The sequence below is a fragment of the Dreissena polymorpha genome, chromosome 8 (genome assembly GCF_020536995.1).
Source record: "Dreissena polymorpha isolate Duluth1 chromosome 8, UMN_Dpol_1.0, whole genome shotgun sequence".
NCBI lineage: Eukaryota > Metazoa > Mollusca > Bivalvia > Myida > Dreissenidae > Dreissena > Dreissena polymorpha.
The window spans coordinates 75,644,552-75,662,123 of NC_068362.1; the positions used below are offsets into that span (position 1 = coordinate 75,644,552).

The 17,572-nt window shown below is 37.5% G+C and overlaps 1 protein-coding gene across 8 annotated transcripts in view; it reads right to left on the bottom strand.

Moving 5' to 3' along the window:
- LOC127842490 (uncharacterized) overlaps window positions 1–17,572 on the bottom strand; it is a 48,878-nt gene that overhangs the window by 16,481 nt on the left and 14,825 nt on the right. For all 8 annotated transcript variants that reach the window (XM_052372019.1, XM_052372021.1, XM_052372022.1 and 5 more), the window contains 6 exons: window positions 16,941–17,058; window positions 13,980–14,369; window positions 11,300–11,428; window positions 7,856–8,071; window positions 3,239–3,289; window positions 2,241–2,463 (listed from right to left, as the gene is read on the bottom strand). In XM_052372019.1, coding sequence (XP_052227979.1) covers window positions 2,241–2,463; window positions 3,239–3,289; window positions 7,856–8,071; window positions 11,300–11,428; window positions 13,980–14,369; window positions 16,941–17,058 — 1,127 coding nt within the window. The remainder of the gene's footprint in view (window positions 1–2,240; window positions 2,464–3,238; window positions 3,290–7,855; window positions 8,072–11,299; window positions 11,429–13,979; window positions 14,370–16,940; window positions 17,059–17,572) is intronic.

Sequence of the window (17,572 nt, forward strand, 5' to 3'; positions counted from 1 at the left end):
AGTGTTAACAAGGTTTTACTAAAGTCATATATGAAAAAATGCCCCGCCCCCTAGTGGCCATGTTTTTCAACCAACCGGCATCATTTTCAAACTAGTCCAAGATATCATTGGGATGAATGTTCTGACTAAGTTTCATGAAGATCGGACAATAAATGTGGCCTCTAGAGTGTTAACAAGATTTAAATATAGCCATATATAGCCATATAAGGAAAAATGCCCTCCCCTTGGCAGCCATGTTTTTCAAGCAAAGGCTACCATTTTTGAACTCATCCAAGATATCATTGGGACAAATCATCTCAGCAAGTTTCATGAAGATTGTACAATTAATGTGGCCTCTAGAGTGTTAACAAGGTTTTACTATAGCCATATAAGGAAAAATGCCCTGCACCCTGGCGGCCATGTTTTTCAACTTACTGGCATCATTTTCGAACTCGTCCAAAATATTATTGGGATTAATCTTCTGACCAAATTTCATGAAAATTGGGCAATAAATGTGGTCTCTAGTGTTAACAAGATTTTACTATAGCCATATAAGGAAAAATGCCCCGCCCCTTGGCAGCCATGTTTTTCAAGCAAACGTAACCATTTTTGAACTCATCTAAGATATCATTAAGACCAATTTTCATGAAGATTGGACAATAAATGTGGCCTCTAGAGTGTGAACAAGGCAAATGTTGACGTCGCACAACGGACGACGGACAAAAGACGATCACAAAAGCTCACCATGAGCACGTTGTGCTAAGGTGACCTTAAAAAAGGCTTATAAAGGGAGACCAACTAAAAATGTGCATTGTTACTGATTGTTCAAAGTTACCCAACTTGTTTCAAAATCAATCTATTTTTTAGTCACGGCGAGCTTGACCTTGGAGATATTGACGTAATTCTTTCGCACAACACACCATCTAATGATGGTGAACAAATGTGCCAAATGATTTTAAATCTCACAATGAATGACATAGTTATGGCCCGGACAAGCTAATTTATTGCCATTTTTGACCTTTGAACTCAGTGTGACCTTGATCTTGGAGATATTGACATCATTCTTTCGCGCGACACCCCATCTAATGATGGTGAACAAATGTGCCAAATGATTTTAATATCTCACAATGAACGACAAAGTTATGGCCCGGACAAGCTTGTTCCGCCTGCCCGCCGACATTCACCAATTTAATAACCAGTTGTTCCCTTCGGAAAACCTGATTAATAAAAACAATTGATACACGTGTTCTTTTTAGTAACACATGTATTTAAGCAAGTCCAAAATTATAGAATTATTTATGCATGAATACCATGAACGCTTACCAGTACAGCAATGGCTCAAACAAGACTCATGAATACCATGAACGCTTACCAGTACAGCAATGGCTCAAACAAGACTGCATGAATACCATGAATGCTTACCAGTACAGCAATGGCTCAAAGAAGACTCATGAATACCATGAATGCTTACCAGTACAGCAATGGCTCAAACAAGACTGCATGAATACCATGAACGCTTACCAGTACAGCAATGGCTCAAAGAAGACGCATGAATACCATGAACGCTTACCAGTACAGCAATGGCTCAAACAAGACTGCATGAATACCATGAACGCTTACCAGTACAGCAATGGCTCAAACAAGACTGCATCAATACCATGAACGCTTACCAGTACAGCAATGGCTCAAACAAGACTGCATGAATACCATGAACGCTTACCAGTACAGCAATGGCTCAAACAAGACTCATGAATACCATGAACGCTTACCAGTACAGCAATGGCTCAAACAAGACTGCATGAATACCATGAACGCTTACCAGTACAGCAATGGCTCAAACAAGACTGCATGAATACCACGAACGCTTACCTGTACAGCAATGGCTCAAACAAGACTGCATGAATACCATGAACGCTTACCAGTACAGCAATGGCTCAAAGAAGACGCATGAATACCATGAACGCTTACCAGTACAGCAATGGCTCAAACAAGACTGCATGAATACCATGAACGCTTACCAGTACAGCAATGGCTCAAAGAAGACGCATGAATACCATGAACGCTTACCAGTACAGCAATGGCTCAAACAAGACTGCATGAATACCATGAATGCTTACCAGTACAGCAATGGCTCAAACAAGACTCAAACAATTAGATGGTGTTTCTAACAAACATATCTACAAAATATATTAATTAAGGTTAAAACTGTATGAATCGTTCATACATTAAAAGGATTACTCTTCTACAAAGGAATCCTTTACCCTTTCTCTCCATGTTTGCTCAGCTCTTTTAAAACAAATCTGATCTTCTCGACTCTTGATTTTTTCTTGTCTACTTCATCCTTGATGTTGCCATCAACAAGTTTCTCTGCCTTCAAATGAGCCAGCAGGGGTTTGGAGATTTCCAGCTCTTCGCAAAGGAGTTTCATGTGCTCCTCAATTGGGTTGTCATGGTGAGATTGGACAGGGCGCTTCTTTTCTGTACCTGTACCCATACAATTTTTCTTAAATTAAAAACAATATTTGAGTGGAAGACTTTGCTTTAAGTATGTTAACATACAATTTGTAAAGGAACACTCAACATTGAATTTATTTAATTGTATGCTTTAATATTAAAGCCCCATTACTACTCAAAATCAACAAAAATTTCATACAATGTTTCATAAAATAAAGTTAAACAATTAAAAATCAGTGTTCCTTGTGGCAACTGCCGAAATTTCAACGCCAGATGTGGTATGGTAAAATAGATGTTTGTAGATACAAAATGCTCGTTTTTGTTATTATTTTGCAAATTTAATTCCATTTTAATTTCCTGCAACGATATCAATTCATACGACACACAAACACTAACATGGTACCATTTTAGTGTTTGTGTCGTATGAATAGATATATTCGCGGGAAATTAAAATGGAATTAATTGTGGCAAAAAAATAAAAACGAGCATTTTGTATCTACAAAAATCTATGTAATCATACCACATCTAGCGTTGAAATTTTGGCTATTGCTACATGTATAAGGAACTACAAGCATTGTCTAAGTGTTAACTTTATTTTAGGAAATACTTTAAGAAATTTTCATTGATTTTGAGCGTTATAGAGGCTTAAAATTAAATGTTTTGCTATTATACAAGTTAATACCTTGAACAATTTAGAATGATAAAAATTCCAACTATTCAAGAAAATATAAACTTTTTACAGCAAAATTTTATATTTTATCAAGTGTCATTTATCAAAAATGGAACCGTACACAACAGGTATTACCAGTGGATTTCTCTGGATCTGTCTCTAAATGAAACATCACTTTCTTGTCTTCTGTAAAAAAGACATATTTAATTTTACTATGAGTTATAAACAGTCCATCCAGTGTACTCAACATGACCAATTTTAAGAAGGTTGGTCTGATGAAAGTATCATTCTCAGTCAAAGAAACAGACATATACATACTGTGACATAATTCATTTTGAAGATTGCCCCCTTAATGACCCAAATAAAAACAGACCCTTTAAACAACTTATAATGTTTTTTTCACAGTGGGCTGCATTTACTATATCCAAGGCAGTTACTGCAATCATACACATACAAACGATATGACGTTGATACAACAATGCAGATTGATATGAGTGTTGTTTTTTCACACCTTGAAATTAATGCCTTATGACTGCTTACCAGAGATGAAAAATGGCTTTCGAGGTATATATTTGACCTTTGACCTTGAAGGATGTCATTGACCTTGACATTTCACCACTCAAAATGTGCAGCTCCATTAAAAACATATGCATGCAAAATATCAAGTTGCTATCATTAATACATGTATTGCAAAAGTTATGACCAAAGTTAAAGTTTGGACGCCGCTTTGGAACCATATATTTAACCTTTTACCTTGAAGGATGACCTTGACCTTTCACCACTCAAAATGTGCAGCTCCATGAGATACACATGCATGCCAAATATCAAGTTGCTATCTTCAATAATGCAAAAGTTATTGCAAAACTTTAACCAAGGTTAAAGTTTTGGGACACACACTATGAATGAATGACAGACAGACAGGCCAAAAACAATATACCCCCAATCTTTTGATCCGGGGGTATACAAAAACAAGAGGGCCAAGATGGCCCTAGTTCGCTCACCTGAGAGGAGTCAGTTCATTCAATCTTTACCAAACGTCAAACTTGACCTAGATATTGTCCAGACAAACATCCTGGTCAAGTTTCATCATTATTGAACCAAAACTCTGGCATATGGAGTGATTTTGTTTTTGTAAGATTTGACCTGGTGGCCTATATTTTGAGTTGACCCCCCTTACCTAACATCAAACTTTGCTTACAAAAATAAATATTATGACCAAGATTCATAAAATCTGAAACAAAATTGTGACCTCTAGAGTTTTTACAAGGACTTTGTATAATATAATGAAAATTTTGACAATCTAAGGGCAATAATTATGGCATTAATTATGTGATATATATAAAACCTATCTTTTCACCAAGTTTCATGATGATTGGGCAAAAAATGTGACTTCTTAAGTGTTCACAAGCTTTTATATAAATATAAGAAAACTGCCCCCCCCCCCCCTCCCCTCCCTGCCGGCCATGTTATTCAACTAACCGGAACCATTTTCAAACTCAACTCTCATATCAAAGAAACAAATTTTCTGACCAAATTTCATGAAAATTGGGCCAAAACGTGACTTCTAGAGGGTTCACATGTTTTCACTATATACAAGAAAAATTCCCCGCCAACTGGCAGCCATGTTTTTTCACCGATCCGAATCATTGTCGAACTCGTCCGAGATATCAATAAAACCAATGTTTTGACCAACTTTCATGATGATTGGGCAAAAATTGTGACTTCTAGAGTGTTTACAAAGTTTCTCTAAAGCCGAATAAGGAAAACTGCCCTCCCCCCCGGCAGCCATGTTATTCAACTGACCGGAACCATTTTGGAACTCAACTCATATCAAGAAAACAAATGTTCTGACCAAATTTCATGAAAATTGGGCCAAAAATGTGACTTCTAGAGTGTTCACATGTTTTCACTATATACATATAGAGAAAAATGCCCCGCCCACAGGCGGCCATGTTTTTCACCGTTCTGGACCATTTTCGAACTCGTCAGAGATATCAATGAAACCAATGTTTTGACCAACTTTCATGATGATTGGGCAAAAAATGTGACTTCTAGAGTGTTTACAAGGTTTCTCTATCGCCAAATAAGAAAAACTGCCCCCCCCCCCCCCCCCCTGGCAGCTATGTTATTGAACTAACCGGAACCATTTTCGAACTCAACTCTAATATCAAGGAAACAAATGTTCTGACCAAATTTCATGAAAATTGGGCAAAAAATGTGACTTCTAGAGTGTTCACAGGTTTTCACTACAGGCCTTTTTCTGATTATTTTAGGAAAAAGTACCTAGCAAAATTGGGATTTTTCGAGTCGCCAAATCTTCCAATTTGGGAAGAATTTTCATCGACAAAAGCATTTTTTGGGAAATTATTTTTCTGATTTTTTCTTTTAAATCTTATGCTTTCAAACAAAGGTATTGCCCAAAAATGGTAAGAAAGTTTTAAACTGTTTTTTACCATGCAACAGTCATTGTCCACTGCTAACGTAAGTACATGTATGATAAAAAAACACAGACTTTATTATGCTTGAAGTTCAACTAAAATACATAGCTCGATATGTCATTTTTTATGAATATTTACAGTCGAATGACCTGTATCCAACATATTTTTAATCAAAATTCAAGTTGCCAAATGTCTGAAGGCAACCATTTTTTGAAACACAAAAGTAAAGAAAAACATCATAAATGTTCAGTATTGAAATGTTGAGAAGCTACAAAGGGTAGTGACTCTGAATCTGGCAGTGGCCAATGTTCATCATTTGCTTGCTAATGGGCGAGTTAAATTATGGGTTAATCGTAGACTGACTGGCGGTAGTATTTCCCCACAAAACATTTGAGTTTTTGTTGCCTTTCGGGTCAATTTTTCGTATTTTACTTCGATAGTACTTCGTATTATGCAACATTTTTAGACTGCATCCGATTTCCAAATTTGTTTACCCAAATCTACTCTTTCGAACCACAGTAGCATTGAAAGTGAAACTAGTCCACATTTATTTACCTCAGACCATTGATTTCGATTCTCAACCAATTTACAATAATTAATGCGTTCACATGGTTATCACTTGTTGTATACAGACCAGATAATTATGAATTATCCAGCACTTCAATATTTAAAAGCTAATTTTGACCCAAAATGACCGTAAATGTGTCTTAAGAAATGCATAGACACAAGCGGCCGCAATTTTGTCTAAAGTCTCAAGATCGCAAAATTGCATTATGGAACACTCAATACGATGACGTTCTACGCATTGGCACGTTAAAACACGGCGCACGATTATTTAAAACACGGTACCTACCGAGAAACGCATTTTTAGTTTTGATTATTTCGGTTGGAAATTGGGAATTTTTTTTTACAATTGGGAAAAAACATCAATATTTGGCATTGGGAATGGGTCTGACTATCAGACCCGTGAGATAGGCAGAAAAAGGCCTGTCACTATATACATATAGAGAAAAATGCCCCGCCCACTGGCAGCCATGTTTTTTCACCGATCTGGACCATTTTCGAACTCGTCCGAGATATCAATGAAACCAATGTTTTGACCAACTTTCATGATGACTGGGAAAAAATCGTGACTTCTAGAATATTTACAAGGTTTCTCTATAACCAAATAAGGAAAACTGCCCCCCCCCCCCCCCCCCCCGGCAGCCATGTTATTCAACTAACCGGAACCATTTTCGAACTCAACTTTCGTATCAAGGAAACAAATGTTCTGACCAAATTTCATGAAAATTGGGCCAAAAATGTGACTTCTAGAGTGTTCACATGTTTTCACTATATATATATAGAGAAAAATGCCCCGCCCACTGGCGGCCATGTTTTTTCACCAATCTGGACAATTTTTGAACTTGTCCAAGATATCAATAAAACCAATGTTTTGACCAACTTTCATGATGATTGGGAAAAAATTGTGACTTCTAGAATGTTACCAAGGTTTCTCTATGGCCAAATAAGACAAACTGCACCCCCACCCCTGGCAGCCATGTTATTGAACTGACCAGAACCATTTTCGAACTCTACTCTCATATCAAGAAAACAAATGTTCTGACCAAATTTCATGATAATTGGGCCAAAAATGTGACTTCTAGAGTGTTCAAATGTTTTCACTATATACATATAGAGAAAAATGCCCCGCCCACTGGCGGTCATGTTTTTTCACCGATCTGGACCATTTTCAAAATCGTCCAAGATATCAATAAAACCAATGTTTTGACCAAATTTCATGATGATTGGGCAAAAAATGTGACTTCTAGAGTGTTAACATGGTTTCTCTATAGCCAAATAAGGAGAGCTGCCCCGCCCACTGGCAGCCATGTTTTTCAACGGACCGGAACCACTTTTGAACTCAACCAACATATTATTGAGACAAACATTTTGACAAAGTAACATGAAGATTGGGCATGAAATGTGACTTCTACAGTGTTTTCAAGTTTTTTCTTTTTTTTTACCTTATGACCTAGTTTTTGACCCGGCACGACCTAGTTTCGTACTCGACCGAGATTTCATTGGGACAAAGCTTCTGACCGAGTTTCATGAAGATCGGACAATAAATGTGGCATCTAGAGTGTTTACGAACAAATGTGGACAGATGGATGGACGGACAGACGGACAAACAGACGACGGACAAAGACCGGTCACAAAAGCTCACCTGAGCAATCAGGTAAGCTAAAAATTGTGGATTTACAGATTTAATAGAATAGTTTGCTTTTAATATTTCCTCCATTGGGTTGCACAAAAAAGAGAACCAACTACCTACCAAGGCTATCTGTTGCAGTGGGCAGCAGGTAGATGAAGAATTTGAGCCTGTACTCTCCCTCCTGGAGAGGCACCCCCTCCCTGCTGTACACTACCGGTATAAAGTCCTTGATCTTCCCGGACCGACAGTTCTCCTTCAGCTTCTGGAACGAATCTGGCTGCTGTGGGCGTAGTTGAAGCACTATTGAGCCGTTATTGACAGTCTCCAGCTTGAAACCTGCACAATAATCAACAAACAAGGGCTTTTTGTAAAGCATGCATGCCCCCCATATGGGCTGTCAGTTGTAGTGGCAGCCATTGTGTGAATACGTTTTTTGTCACTGTGGCCTTGACCTTTGACCTAGTGACCTGAAAATCAATAGGGGTCATCTGCCAGTCATGATCAATGTACCTATAAAGTTTCATGATTATAGGCCAAATAATTCTTGAGTTATCATCTGGAAACCATTTTACTGTTTAGAGTCACTGTGACCTTGACCTTTGACCTAGTGACCTGAAAATCAATAGGAGTCATCTGCCGGTTGTTATCTATGTACCTATGAAGTCTCATGATCCTAGGCCTAAGCGTTCTTGAGTTATCATCTGGAAACCATTTGGTGGACGGACCAACCGACCGACATGTGCAAAACAATATACCTCCTCTTCCTTCAAGGGGGGGGGGGGGGGCATAATAACTAAATAGTTGCAGCACTATTGAGCCGTTATTGACAGTCTCCAGCTTGAAACCTGCGCAATAATCAACAAATAACTAAATAGTTGCAGCACAATTGAGCTGTTATTGACAGAGTCAAGCATAAAACCTGCGCAATGAATAAACAAGGGCTGTTTGTAAAACATGCATGCCCCCCATATGGGCTGTCAGTTGTAGTGGCAGCCTTTGTGTGAATATGTTTTTTGTCACTGTGACCTTAACCTTTGACCTAGTGACCTGAAAATCAATAGGGGTCATCTGCCAGTCATGATCAATGTACCTATGAAGTTTCATGATTATAGGCCTAATAATACTTGAGTTATCATCAGGAAACCATTTTACTGTTTAGAGTCACTGTGACCTTGACCTTTGACCTAGCGACCTGAAAATTAATAGGGGTCATCTGCCAGTCATGATCAATGTACCTATGAAGTTTCATGAACATAGGCGTAAGCATTCTTGAGTTATCATTCGAAAACGATTTTACTGTTTCAAGTCACTGTGACCTTGACCTTTGACCTAGTGACCTGAAAATCAATAGGGGTCATCTGCCAGTCATGATCAATGTTTCTATGAAGTTTCATGATCCTAGGCGTAAGCATTCTTGAGTTATCATCCGGAAACAATTTTACTGTTTAGAGTCACTGTGACCTTGACCTTTGACCTAGTGATCTGAAAATCAATAGGGGTCATCTGCCAGTCATGATCAATGTACCAATGAAGTTTCATGATCCTAGGCGTAAGCATTCTGAGTTATCATCCGGAAACCATTTAACTGTTTCGAGTCACTATGACGTTGACCTTTAACCTAGTGACCTGAAAATTAAAAGGGGTAATTGGCCAGTCATGATCAATGTACCAATCAAGTTTCATGATCCTGGGCCTTAGCATTCTTGAGTAGTCATCCGGAAAGCATTTTACTATTTCGAGTCACTGTGACCTTCATCTTTGACCTAGTGACCTGAAAATCAATAGGTGTCATCTGCCAGTCATGATCAATGTACCTATGAAGTTTGACTGTTTCATGATCCTGGGCCTAAGCGTTTGTGAGTTATCATCCAGAAACCATCTGGTGGACTGACGGACCGACATGTGCAAAACAATATACCACCTCTTCTTCGAAGGAGGGCATAAAAATACACAAGGCTCCACTGTATTGCCTTTACTAGGCGGAGATTGATATTACAGTCAGTTCTGGATCAACCTTAAAAAGATACTTTAAGCTACAGAAGCAACAACCATACAAATAGCTTTTAGGATAATGCAGATATACATGTAAGGTCAGTATTAGTTTGATCACAGTTAATTTAGCCTGAAGAACACTTGATTCATAATATAAACATATACAAAAAATATAAATAATATATTATAACATCAAAGAAACTGTGCCGAAAAGATATTTGAGGCATGGTTAGTTGACAGCATGACGCACTATTACACTAACATTTATAATAACAAATGTACTTTACATTGAGCCACTCCCACAGTGGTTACAAACATTCAAATAATGTATGTCCTCAAAAAATAACCATTCCAAGAAACTATGAGTTGGTTTTGCTAAAATCTAACATGATCATAAAGCATTGACACTAACATGATCAATTTAGAAGAATATTTTTTACATTTACATACTTGAATTTTTAAAATAATGTGAATATTAAACAAGAGGGCCATGATGGCCCTGAATCGCTCACCTGACTTACCAAATACAATCCCAACCCAGATTTCATCAAGATAAACATTCTGACCAAATTTTATACAGATTGGATGAAAACTGTGACCTCTATTGTCTATACAAGGTTTTTCTATTATTTGACCTAGTGACCTAGTTTTTGACCCCAGATGACCCAAATACTATCCCAACCCAGATTTCATCAAGATAAACATTCTGACCAGATTTCATAAAGATTGGATGAAAACTGTGACCTCTACTGTCTACACAAACAAATTGTTGACAGTTTTTCTATTATTTGACCTATTGACCTAGTTTTTGACCTCAGATGACCCAAATACGATCCCAACCCAGTTTTCATCAAGATAAACATTCTGACCAAATTTCATAAAGATTGGATGAAAACTGTGACCTCTACTGTCTACACAAGGTTTTTTTATTATTTGACCTAGTTTTTTACCTAGTGACCTAGTTTTTGAACCCAGATGACCCAAATACAATCCCAACCCAGATTTCATCAATATATACATTCTGACCATATTTCATAAAGATTGGATGAAAACTGTGACCTCTACTGTCTACACAAGGTTTTCTATTATTTGACCTAGTTTTTGACCTAGTGAACTAGTTTTTGACCTCAGATGACCCAAATACGATCCCAACCCCGATTTCATCAAGATAAACATTCTGAACAAATTTCATAAAGATTGGATGAAAACTGCGACCTCTATTGTCTACACAAGGTTTTTCTATTATTTGACCTAGTTTTTGACCTAGTCACCTAGTTTTTGACATCAGATGACCTAAATACAATCCCAACTCAGATTTCTTCAATATAAACATTCTGACTGAATTTCAAAAAAATTGGATGAAAACTGTGACCTCTACACTCTACACAAACAAATTGTTGACGGACGCACGCACACACATACGGACGCCAGACATCACACGGTCACATAAGCTCACCATGTCACTTTGTGACAGGTGAGCTAAAAAGGTATATAAGTTTCATTCTAAAAGCTTCATCTTCGCTGTTAAATGTTCATATAAAACAATAACTAATTTTTTCTGATTTAATGTACCATATTCATCTAAAGCATGCTGAACATCTGAAGATGATTTCTGTAACGTCGACACCAGTCTATGCTCATCTGCGGATGACAGAAGCTTGACTGTCTTGGATGAAGAGGGACCCTCTCCATCGTTCTGATCTAAATATTTGGAAAAGTTAAACTGCCATGTATTCCTGAACATACATGATCTAATGGTTCTTACTTCTAGTGTGATTTAAAGTGAATTAGAACATTCTGCGCTTCTAACTTTGATTCAATATAAGATACCAATACCTAAAAACACTAAAATTAATATAACAGTGTGTACAATCATATTTAACAAGTAAGATACAAACTGGCATTACATTAAAACTGTCAAAGATATTCAATTTTAATTATAAGTCTGTCGTTTATTATACACACACAGGGTTTTCATTAGGAGGCGGCCGGCGGCCGATTTGACCGCCTCAAATGTTATTCAGGCCGGCTCAAATTCGGAAAGAAAAAAAAAACATCTGCAAATTTTCACGACGATGACGAGATATTTAGTATTCGTTGATATACTAACTGTCTGAAACGGAAGTAAACAACCTTAACCGATATATGTTAACTGCTTTCTCATTGGTCGTATCGATATAATTGTCCAATCGCGGAGCGGGTAACGAGACTGTACGACTTTGATTAAAGGTCACAAACTGTGACAAAGTCAACAATTGGATATGTCAAAAAAAAAGAAAAATAAACGACTTTTTCGTTTGTGTTTCGAGTTAGAACGATAGTTCTCTGTTGAAGTTATCTTGTTCCAGTTTTGTTAACGTTTATCATTTACCGGCACCTCCGGATAAATGCACTTTCCTGCTACACTTACATTTCGTTTTTTATTCGATTTTCGACAGATTTCGTTGATGTTTGGTTTCTCCGCGGAGTTTTGATCCTCCGAGCGGTAAGTGGATTTATTTGTTACCACATTTTACAGGAGGGTGAGTCTTTCATTAGGATAAATGAAACTCTTGAGCCCCAAACTCTCCTATTTTTTCATGATTAAGGTTGGACTTGGTTGCCTTAAATGCTAAATATATTGAATTGGCACTGCAATGTTAAGCAACGTCCAAATTTGTATTTGAAAAAAATGGCCCAAAGAAGCTTCCTCAGCAAAATATTTAAATCCTAAGATTGCATCAGCTGGGGCAACCTATGCCCGATTTTTTTTTCCAAAAAATAAAATTAATCAAATAAAAACAATTATTCTCATGTCAACAGGCACACAATCTTTATAAACTGAATAATCAATTATTTCAGAAAAAGACAGTCATTGTGTACTCTTACCACAGTATTACTTATAAATGTTCAGGTATTTGCTCATAAAATGCTTCAGTATTATTGTTTTAATTATTGTGATGTTTATCAGACTTTATTTTTCTTAAGGTAACTTACTCCTTTGGTAATATTATTTGAACTGCTAGTCAGATTCTCTTCGTAAAATGGGATCGTGTTAAGTAGAGGTTAATTATATTGAATGTTATTGTTTGACAGGTGATAAAGATGTTTACAGTTTGTACTGTTTCTTCTTATTTGCAATGAATAACTACTTGTGGACTAGTCATTTAAATTGCTTTAATTATATATTTTGAAATGTCATTGTCATTATTGGAAGTTACAACTTATTAAAATGTTAACATTTCCAGTGTTTGTTTAATTCAGATTTTCATTAATACTGTAAAGAATACATGTTTTGTACTGCACAGAAATTATACATTAAGCTAGGGCCCGGGCCCTTCGCCCCCGACGGAGACATTCCACCTCAGACCCATGCATCTACATGAAAATTTAAAGAAATAGATTGCGATATTTGCTAGCCAAAGTATTTTTTTTCTGTTTTGAATCTCTTAAAAATACAGGTGTCTTAAAGCTCAGGAGAAGTGATTTCTTTGTTTCAAAGAAGCTAAATTGCAGGTGCTTCCGAGGGCCTCTGGACCCCTGTCCAGGGTGTGCCCTGAACCTGCCGTGGGCCCTATCGGCACCCAGATTTTATTTTCAGGATTTCAAATTTGGGACAATTGACACCCCTGAGAGTTGATGTAACCTGAGGACTTAATAATTCACATTTATATCCTCTATTTTAACTGAGGAAAATCATGTAAAATCGCTCAAAAGCAACAATTTGGCACCTTTATTTCAAAAGGAGGGGGGCATGCCCCCGGACCCCCCTAGCAGGTTGGCCTCCTCAAATAACTAAAAAGCCTGCTACAAAGAATCCTAATGAAAACCCTGCACACAGAGTGAGAAAGTTGCATGACAGCTTCCATTATATGTCATATTGGCACCTGATTTGTTCCACATATTTTGTGAAGTCTTACACTACAAAAACACTTAATCCCTTATATACCTGTTTTTTTTTTATATGTCCAAAACACAATGAGCTGTTCACTATCAAAACAGGGTTTTTAATACATGTGGGTAAAGTTTTGTCCCAGATGTTGAAAAGCCAGTGCACTTCCAACCTTAACTTGAGTTTTGCTCTCCAAAGACTTCTTTTAATGTAAAAATCAAGAAAAGCAAACAGTTTCGAGAAAAGTGTCGTCCCGGATTAGCCTGTGACGACTGCAAAGGCTCATCTGGGAGGCCACTTTACCCAAAAACATTTAACCCCGTTTTTACAGAGAGAAGCTCTCACAATGTACATGTATACAAGTATTTTGTTTGGCCTTACTGTCTGCATGTATAATGGCTCTCTTCTGACGCTGCCTGCAATCTGGCCTACTCGCTCGCCGCTCTAGTTTCTGCACCACCTCTGGATACTCATGCTGTACACACACTTTACATAAGTCCTGAAATATCCTATCAGGGCATTGCTTCATGGTGTTTATCAGTGTTTTTGCCCTGTTTTCGTCATCCATGGACGTGTTTAAGACCTTGTTATGATCACGAATACTAAAGTAGAACATGGACAGGAAACTGTCATTCAGGATATCAATGAAGTTTTTTTCGTATAGATGGAAGAGAAGTGTCTGAGTGTCGCTTTCTGAGAGTTTGAGCGGAGGCTCGTTGTTATTTGGTCTATCACAGAGCTCTAGAGCTGATCTCTCCAACTTTGTAAAAACTGAAATGAAACCAGCAAATTCAGTGAATTGATATCCCCCGCCAATATGCTTCTGGACACAAAAGTGTTATATTTGACACTCAGCTAAAAAAGCATTTTTTTAAGATACAAAGGGCCATAACTCCATTATTAAGAAATGGTGTACAATGCCATTTGGCGTACATCATCCTCTTATCCATATATATACTCATACCAAGTTTCAAGGAAATTCTCGAAAGCACTTCCAAGATATGGCTCCAGACACAAAAGTGCCGCACGGATGGACGGAAAGACGGACTGAAGGACAGACAGACATCGCCAAAACAATATCCCTCCGCCTATGGATGCGGATAATAACAAGCAAAGGTGAAACTTTGCAGCCTAATATATATGTGGATTTTTTTATTTTGTTGATAAGGCCAAATAAAAAAATAGTCTTGGTTCAGGGAACATGGCCAGAAAAATGTAGGAGGGTAGGTAGGTTTATCTTTTTTTTTTTTTTTTTTTTTTTTTTTTTACCAGTGGACTGATTTCAGGGTGAAAAAGGGTCAGTTAATGCACCCATGATTGTTTAAACACTTACCAAATGATTAACATTGCACATGTGGTATTTAGTCGTTGTATATTATTCAATATTCCTAGCTCTTTATGCACTTCTTCAGGGCTAGCGCTGGCCCAAAATTTCTTTGAGCCAACCATTTTTTGTTTGTCTGTCTGTAATAGTGTGACCTTCATATTCAAAAGTGAACAAGCCATCTTTATCAGTCTCTGGTGTTTGGGGTGTGACCTTCAGAATTTTTTTCATCATGAGACCTGACCTAGTCTCCGACAGGTGCTCAAGAGTCTGAATAGTGGCTGTCAAAAGGAGGGTAACCTCAGAATAGCACAAGTCTTTCTTCTGGTACATTTTTTTATAAAATGGCAATGGGTTTGAGCGCATCGCACAGGAAGTGAGCAGTGTACATAAATTTGAATGTTGCTATTGGTTTGTACAGGCTAAGGGTGTCACAGTACATTGATTTTGATTCATTATCAAAGCGAAGCCAATTGTTGTCAAGTTTCCATGACTCTTGGAATGCTCTAGTGTTTTGTGTTTTAATTTTTTTTTATGACTCTTTTTCGTCCAACGACGCTTTAAGGTTAAAGACGCCATGTTAGCGACTGTAGAGACAAAGTGGTTAATTCCATTTTATAGTAAACTAGATGAATGACTCTTCCTATGTGTTAAAAATACGAAACTTTAATTACAATTAAACCGCGCGTGTTTTTCACATTTTCATTTGATTAAAATACGCTGATGTCAGTTAGCATAGTGTGCGAGTAAAACAAACAAATTAATTAATTATCATCTTTTCATTTGATCGGAAATTGACAGAAAGTTGTAACATCATCGACATAGAACTAATTATTTAATTATCACTTTTAAATTCAGATCAATAGACAGCTTGGAAATAATTAAATTATTGTCACGCTTCTTTTCATTTTTAATCTTTAATAATACGACATTTGCGACCGGCCGCTATTTTGTTTGCAGACGACAATTTTAACTGTGTATTCAAAGTGCACAGTGTCTGCGCATGAATTACCGAATATTACTCCATAGCTCCACCCATTTTTACATTTCATTCAACAACGTTATTTCATGTGTAAGCGAGCTCAATGTTGATTGGCCAGCTAGCATGCGCACTTCAATAACAATAAGGTCAAGCAATGTCTCGTATACAGGTGCAGACCGGTTTTTGTTCACTGTTCAAATTGCGAACACTTTCATTGAAACAAAGAGAAAAATATAGAAAACCAATCCAGGTTTAAATGGTGGCTGTTTTCAATGAAATTTTACGAGATTTTAGCATTTTCGCCATCAGATTTTTTTCCATGGACCAAAAAATCGTTAGGGTCGGGGGCAAAATATAGGGTCGGTCGGGTTCCCTGAACCAAGACTATTTTTTTTTTGGCCTAAGAAATTTTGTGGATTCATTTAATCATGCATTTTCTCTGGATCTTAAATGTGTGGACTTTTTATTATGTCTTATATTAGAGTTTTGCCATTTAATATCAGATTTTGATGCTGAAGCAGACCAACAAAAAACGCATGAAAGTTAGAATCCAATGAATAATATTGGTCTCACTGTAAAAAAATTGAGCGAATAAACTAATTACAGCTCCACTAACAAAATTAATGGGGAGTAAAGTCTTGATTAAAAGCAAATTTTAATGCGAAATAAACACTTATTTATATGGCTGGAATATGAGCGGCATTAAAAAAAAGTAGTTATGGGTGTAAAACGGCGAAAAATAACTGTACCTGCATTGACGTCGCCACCTTGACTATTACTATACATCCCTATAGGGCCTAAACAAATGTGTTAATAATCAATGCATGTAAATACAATGGTCAACTAAGCAATCAACAAAGTACAGTGAATGAAATATTGGTATGATATGATATGCCAGAATAGAGAAGCAATTTAAGTCTTAACCACAGGTATGAGTAAAATCTATTAGGACTTAAACCAATAACGATAAAAGAAACATAAATCTCAGCTTCACATCTCTTCATGGTTCTAGCCATGTAACTGTACAACTGTATACCTTCAACTTCTGTTTCAGTCACACAACATGTCTGCAGTTTCTCAGCTATATGTTTTTCACCTTCCTTGTGTAGCGCAGCCAGAAAGGCCTTCTTTAAATCCACTGACCCCATAAGGACCTGAGATAGAAGAGAAATGAATTTAGCTCTAGGTAAAGGGGTCTTAATTCATAAGTGTACAGTTTCATCCCAGATAAGCCTGTAAAGTCTGCACAGGCTAATCAGGGATGCCACTTACCATCTAGATATGCACAGGCTAATCAGACATGCCACTTACCACCTAGACTGCACAGGCTAATCAGGGATGCCACTTACCACCTAGACCACAGGCTAATCAGGGATGCCACTTACCACCTAGACCACAGGCTAATCAGGGATGCCACTTACCACCTAGACCACAGGCTAATCAGGGATGCCACTTACCACCTAGACCACAGGCTAATCAGGGATGCCACTTACCACCTAGACCACAGGCTAATCAGGGATGCCACTAACCACCTAGACCACAGGCTAATCAGGGATGCCACTTACCACCTAGACCACAGGCTAATCAGGGATGCCACTAACCACCTAGACCACAGGCTAATCAGGGATGCCACTTACCACCTAGACCACAGGCTCATCAGGGATGCCA